The sequence below is a fragment of the Myxine glutinosa genome, chromosome 3 (assembly GCF_964187855.1).
Source record: "Myxine glutinosa chromosome 3, kmMyxGlut1.1, whole genome shotgun sequence".
NCBI classification, from domain to species: Eukaryota; Metazoa; Chordata; class Myxini; order Myxiniformes; family Myxinidae; genus Myxine; species Myxine glutinosa.
Window position 1 is genome coordinate 2,400,034 of NC_136263.1, and position 6,416 is coordinate 2,406,449.

General features: G+C 46.1%; 1 protein-coding gene across 1 annotated transcript in view; it reads left to right on the plus strand.

Annotated features, from left to right (window-relative positions):
• The window catches only part of LOC137423828 (M-phase inducer phosphatase 2-like), an 82,344-nt gene extending 76,165 nt beyond the window's left edge, over positions 1–6,179 (plus strand). The window contains exon 15 of the mRNA XM_068111361.2: positions 4,731–6,179. Coding sequence (XP_067967462.2) covers positions 4,731–4,868 — 138 coding nt within the window. The 3' untranslated portion in view covers positions 4,869–6,179. The remainder of the gene's footprint in view (positions 1–4,730) is intronic.
• The last annotated feature ends 237 nt before the right edge of the window (positions 6,180–6,416 follow it).

Below are 6,416 nucleotides of genomic sequence, written 5' to 3' on the forward strand. Positions count from 1 at the left end.
CTCCGAACATTTTCCTACATGCCTCCTGCGCCTTTGCTACCTCTTTCTTTGCAGCCTTCCTGGCTGCCTTATAACTTCTATGCTCTGCTTTTTCTGCTCCCATAGCCTTCGCCTTCTGCCACTCCTTGAACTTCTTCCTCTTCTCGTCAATCCTCTTTCCAACTTCATCATCCCACCACCATGTTTCCAAGTGCCTCGGTGGTCCTTTTGTCCATCCACATACCTCACCAACGGCTCCCAACAGATTAGCTTTCATTGACATCCAACCACTTTCAAGCTCAACCACATCATCCTTTACCCTACTCAGCCTCTCTTTTAATGCCTCCCTTACTGTCACCTCTTTCAACCTCCACACCTTCATTCTCGGTTGGTACTTCACCCGCCGAGCTCTCCTCACACCTTTCACCCTTATGTCGCAGACAACCAAGTGGTGCTGTGAAACAGCCTCCTCCCCAGGGATCACCTTTGTGTCCCGGAGGTGACCCCTATCTCGCCTACGCACCATCAGGTAGTCAACGGTTGTCGTCGACCCACCTGACGTGTATGTAACAAGCTTATTATCCTCTTTCTGGAACTGAGTATTACAAATCGGCTCCATCAGCAAACTCCAAAATCCTTTCACCTTCTCCATTTCTCACACCATATCCGTAACCCCCATGAACTCCCTCAAAACCATCCATACTTCTTCCCACATGTCCATTTAGGTCTCCTCCTACCACAACAACTTCCTCATCTTTCACGTTTTCCCTCAGCTTCTCTATCGCACACCAGAACTTGTCCTTCTCTTCATCGCTCCGACCAACCTGCGGAGCATATCCCGAGATGACGTTCACCAACAGCTTTCCAATCATCATTTTCACCATCATCAACCTATCACTCACTCTAGTCACACTCACCACACTGTCTTCAAACTCTTCAGAAAACAGGACACCAACACCATTCACGCCCACCGGGCACCCTTGCCACACAAACTTGTATTTCTGTCCCTGCCTACCCTTCACCATTCTCACACCACTTCCCTTCCATCTTGTCTCTTGCACACAACATATGTCCACTCTTCTTCTGACCAATACTTACACTACTTCTCCTGATCTCCCTGTCATTGTCCCTACATTCCATGTCCCAAACCTCAGAAACCGATCTCCACTTCGGGCTGTACCCTGCCCATATGTAGTTGTAATTGTCATGGTTCTCTTTTTGAGGCAATGTTTTTATGGCCGGATGCCCTTCCTGACGCCAACCCTCTTCGTCGCCTCCTACGACACGCAGGGATACGGTGTACCTATTCTAAACCTGGGTACACACCGGGAGATATCTGCCAAACCACGTTCCCTATTGCAAATTCCAAAATGACATTTTAGTAGACCGACATGCTGAACAGATCTGTGAAGTTCCCCCTCGATTGGATCAAAAATGAGGGAGGAGTTCGGTTTTAAAGCTTCATGCTTAAAAACGTCATAACTCTGAAACCATGCGACGCATGACATCATGCTCACTGACTTTTATGTTCGTCATGGGTATGCGATTTTGCCTGCAAAGTTTGGCGTCGATGTGTTCAGCCGTTGCAGAGTAAAAGGGGTTTTCGTGTTTTCATGAAAAACAATATGGCGGCCGAACCACGTGACCTGTGACGTCATAATTACCATTAAAATATTCTACAGACCGAGTCCCCCCTACGGTGAAAATTTGATCTCAATCGGTCCTATTATTGCAGAGAAAATCTTTTTTATGGAAATTAAAACTTAAAATGGAACTGAGTTAAGGATCATCAGAATTGTCAGAATTCCCAAAGTTCAAAGTGCCATAACTTTGTCAAAAATGATCGAAACGTTGTGAAGTTCGAACCTGATCTGTAACTTATCATGAGGAAACCATGTGCCAAGTTTGAAATCATTAGCATTAAGCGTTTAGAAAAAAAGTCCGGAAAACTGTTCTTTGCGTGACGGACGGACTGACGGACTGACGGACTGACGGACGGACGGCGTGCAAACCTATAGTCCCCTCCGGTATACACCGGTAGAGGACTAATAAGCGAAGTACCAACTTCTAATCTGGTGTGTGGGTGTATCTTGGCATAAGGAAGAACGCTATTGAAAATTGGGTCGCCACGTCAAAATCCAAGATGGCCGCAACCATATATATGTCTGAACCTTGTGAGCGAAATATCTTGAAAAATAAACGAACTACTAACTTCTAATCTGGTGTGTGGCTGTATCTACGCATAAGGGAGAACGCTATTGAAAATTGGGTCGCCACGTCAAAATCCAAGATGGCCGCCTTGCGTCTTCCACTTCGTCAACTCGCATCATTTCACAGACGGGGGACCTAGGCGTAACGCTTGTTCGTACTTGTTTAGACCTCCCCCCCCCCCCCCTATAATAAGTATCCCCCTCTTAGAACACCCGAAACCCACGGCCGCATATATATATATATATATGTTTATGTATAAACTGAAGATGCACTTGGCAGAACCGGAGCAGTTTCACGTGAGGAATTGGCAAAGATTTCACCATCTTACTGGGCAAAGCTGGTAGAGACTGCCCCAAAAAGACTCGTAGCAGTCATTGCTGAAGAAGGTGCTTCCACCAAGTACTGACCTGAGGGGTTTAATACTTTTGCAACCAGTGCATTTTGATTTGTACATGTTTTTGCAGGTATTTCTGATGTGTAACCTCCTCCAACTATAAGTGTTTCGTTTGATCTCTTCAATTATTATCAATAAAAAGTTTATTTGAAAAAAATTGTTTCTACACAATTTGTAATCCATCAAAATGTCTCATTATTGGTAGGGGTGAATACTTTTGCTGGCCAGTGTAGATGTCAATGGACGGACGGACACACACATACTCAGGCGTGGTGTGATTTGCCACCTCCCCCTCGCCTGGGAAGGAAAGGACTGAGCCTTGTCTAATTCATCAGTTTCTAAGACTGTGGAGACCGAGCCGAAAACGACAGCTTCAATGAGACGATATGCACAAGATGCACCCGGTATCACGCCGCTCGACATGCGTTTATGACGCGGCCTGGCCCTGCGGCTTGGCGGAAATTGTTGACCCTGTGCTGCCAGGAGAGAAGGTGATCTCCTTCCAAACTCGCACCCTTTGAGGAGAGAGACGTCAAAGGGTGGAAGTTTTGTGGGATCGAGGACTGTGGCGAATACAACGTCTTTGAAGGGAGTGAGAACCGAGCCGAAGACGTCGGCTTTGTTGAGGCAGAGGGCCGCTCTTGAAGGGCCCAGATTCGCGCTGATCAACATTGTGTTTGGGATGCAGCCTGGCCTTGCAGCTTGTTCAGTCTTGCCGACCCCCATCATTTTGGCAACAAAACCCGAACTTTGGCGACTCCATTATTGGCAAGTTCCACCTGCATGTGACCGAGTTCCGTGGGATCCAGGACTGTGCCAAATACAACGACTTTGATGGGAGCAAAAACTGAGGTGGGGGCTAGAATTTTTTGGGTTGGCACCAGTGCCACGCAGTGGGTTGGTGAGGGTGGAGGGGAGGGAAGGGAAGTGGTGCCCAGAGTTGTGCCAATCGACAATAATTTGGGAAGCGGCCTGGTGCCCTGGCCTAGCGTTGCGGCTTGTTGGGTTTTGCCGACTTGCATCAAGGAAGGATGAGACCGAGAAGGAAAAGACCGAGACCGGCAGTACCCCGGAAGCCACACGGGAGGTCGCGAGGATCTACATTGCCGCCACTTCGGGGAAGGAGGAGGAAACTCAGCACGGATAAGGAGACCGCTTGGTCCATGTGTTGTGGTTCCTTGCTCGGGTGAAGATGGATGCTTCAGATCTGGGGAAGGCTTTGTTGGACAGAGCACGGGTAAGGAGACTATTTGGGCCATGAGTCTTGATTCCATGCTGGGATGAAGATGGATGCTTCAGGACCAGAGAAGGTCTATGTTCAGTCTTTGAGACTCGCGAGTGGAGATGACGACCGGTGGTGGCGACACACACACACACACACACACACACACACACACACACACACACACACACACACACACACACACACGCGTACGTGCGTACGTACGTACGTACGTACGTAGCAAAAGTCTTGCAATACCTTTGGGACGAGAGTAATTATATCGCCATATACGCATCTGCTCTATTATACAGGTGGATAGATTTACAGTGGTCTAAGATTCATGGAGGACCTTGTGCATATGAATAAATAATGTAAAGGATAGGCAGAGGAGATGTTTGTGTACTTTTATGTTAATTGCAAAGATGCTAGTAAAATATAACAGCGCTAAGTCGTGCGCACACCTCCGCCACGCTGAAGAATTTACGTTTTGTATCCCACTGTTGGGCTGGATCTGCATCTGGACCTGAACCAAAATGTAATTGGCTTGTTCTTGTCACCTAACCAACCTGTCCACCTAATTTTGTCAGAAATGGTGCTCAACTTTTTGAGATATCGTGCTCTATATCGTTTTTGGCCCCATCATGCAATGGTGAAGAATCATGAGGAAAAAAAATTGTTGGAACCAGATCCGGATCCAGGAGTTCCGATGGAAGCACTAATTGGCCACAGCTCTCGACGAGGTTTTCACATTTATGTGAAATGATGATGGTGTTTGAATCGGGACGTTGAGATGAATTACGACTGATCTCCTTACACGGGCCTCTGGAGCCACATTTATATTGTGACATCTTGTCGTTCTACAAAGTGTCTGCCAGGCTTTATGTAGAAACGGTAATGCAGGTTTTGCATCCCTTGCCATTCCAGACGCACTGCGAGCCCCAGGGGTATCGGAAAATGTACGACGAGGCCTTCAGAGCTGAGCTGCGGTACTTCAGGAATAAGAGCCGGACGTGGACCGAAGGTCAAAGTCGTTTTGCAATGTGCGCTCGACTTAAACTCTGAGATTTTATCTTTATCTTTATCTATGTCAACACGTCCTTGCTCCTTTAATCAACATTCTTACTCTCTCTTAATCTAACCTCACAAACGCTCTATCGTTTCATTCCGGCTTTGTAATGTCCGCGTTGCGATATCCTCCGCGACCATTTCCTGGCGGTGCCGTTTCCGCACCACTTTCAAATGCCTCGGACGGGTCATTTGAGCAAAACCTTGTTCCATTTTAGCTGCTTTGGATGTTGGCTATCTTCATGACATGCTGTGCCCACGAAACTGCCATGGGTACATTTCAGAAGTAAAGAACTCGTGTGATGGCGAATTGATACGAGTACTTGCTTGATGCTTGATGTTTAATTTGAGGTTTTATCATGTGATGTTCGTTTGGTTTTCTTGACTCGTGAATATTGGAAGTTTGAGTGATGCCCCAGGATGCTGTTGCTTTATTCCACCGTAGTGTAATCATCATTATGTCTTTATTTATTTAAAATTTTCTTCCTGGTAGTGTCAACTTGCAAGGCCCACTCTAAGGTATTTTGTTGGTTGAAGTCGATAGTCCAAACGTAAATGATTGAATGGATGGAGCTTTGATTTACGTATGCCAACCGCCAATGGAAGCAAGGAGGAGCCACCAACGATCTGTCGATTCCCAAGGGTGGTCGGAGTACTCCGATCTACGTTTTCTCCATTCCGTCCGTCCACCCATCCATCCATCGTTCCACCTGTTCACCGACACTGGCCTTCCCGAAGAATGCTTTTCCATGTGACGTGTGTACGCACGTCTGGGAGTCAAACATGGTGCAGTGATACCTTGGAAAGTCCTTGCCACCTTCAGGACGTGGTTTGATCCGAACTCCAATTGGAATTGCTTCTGTCCTGGAGAAGGCCTGAACCGATAAACCCAGTTTATTGACCGACACGATGGTCCACCTTGACAGTATTAAGGAGCATTTTGGAAAGCCTTCATTTTTGGACAGTTTCAGAAAAGCTCCGAGTTTACGTTTTCTGAATCCGAGTTTATCTTTGGAATGCAAACACTTGATGATTTCACTGTTTGTACTCGAACCAGGTTTTTTTTTTGCACCAGATGTGGACTGGAATTGAATGTTACTGTGAGCTTAAAATAATTATAGTTAATGCTCATTATGAGTCTCGTGTTGTCGTGGGGAAAATGAAATTGTTACCCCACTTTTCCTGCCAAATGGTGCATTTTTGTTGTTTTGTTTGTACTCGCCATTTGTGTTATTTTCTTGTTTAGCTGTTACGTGCAGGTTCAGTGTTTAATTAATGAAATAAATAAAAAAAGATTTTGCAAGCTGAGCTTAAACTTCTGAGTAACTGGATGAAAAAGTTGTCTTGTTAAATCAAACATTGACCTCTTGCAGTTATTTAATATGGGGATTGGTTTGTGATTGCAAAACTCAAGGCCAAGGTGACAGTTTAGACCTACATATCGGAAGGATAATAAAACAAGAAGACGTCATGCAGAGCGCGATACTTGCAAAATCCACCCCAAAAGGATGCCATCGATCCATCAAATTGTCAATTTCATCCCAG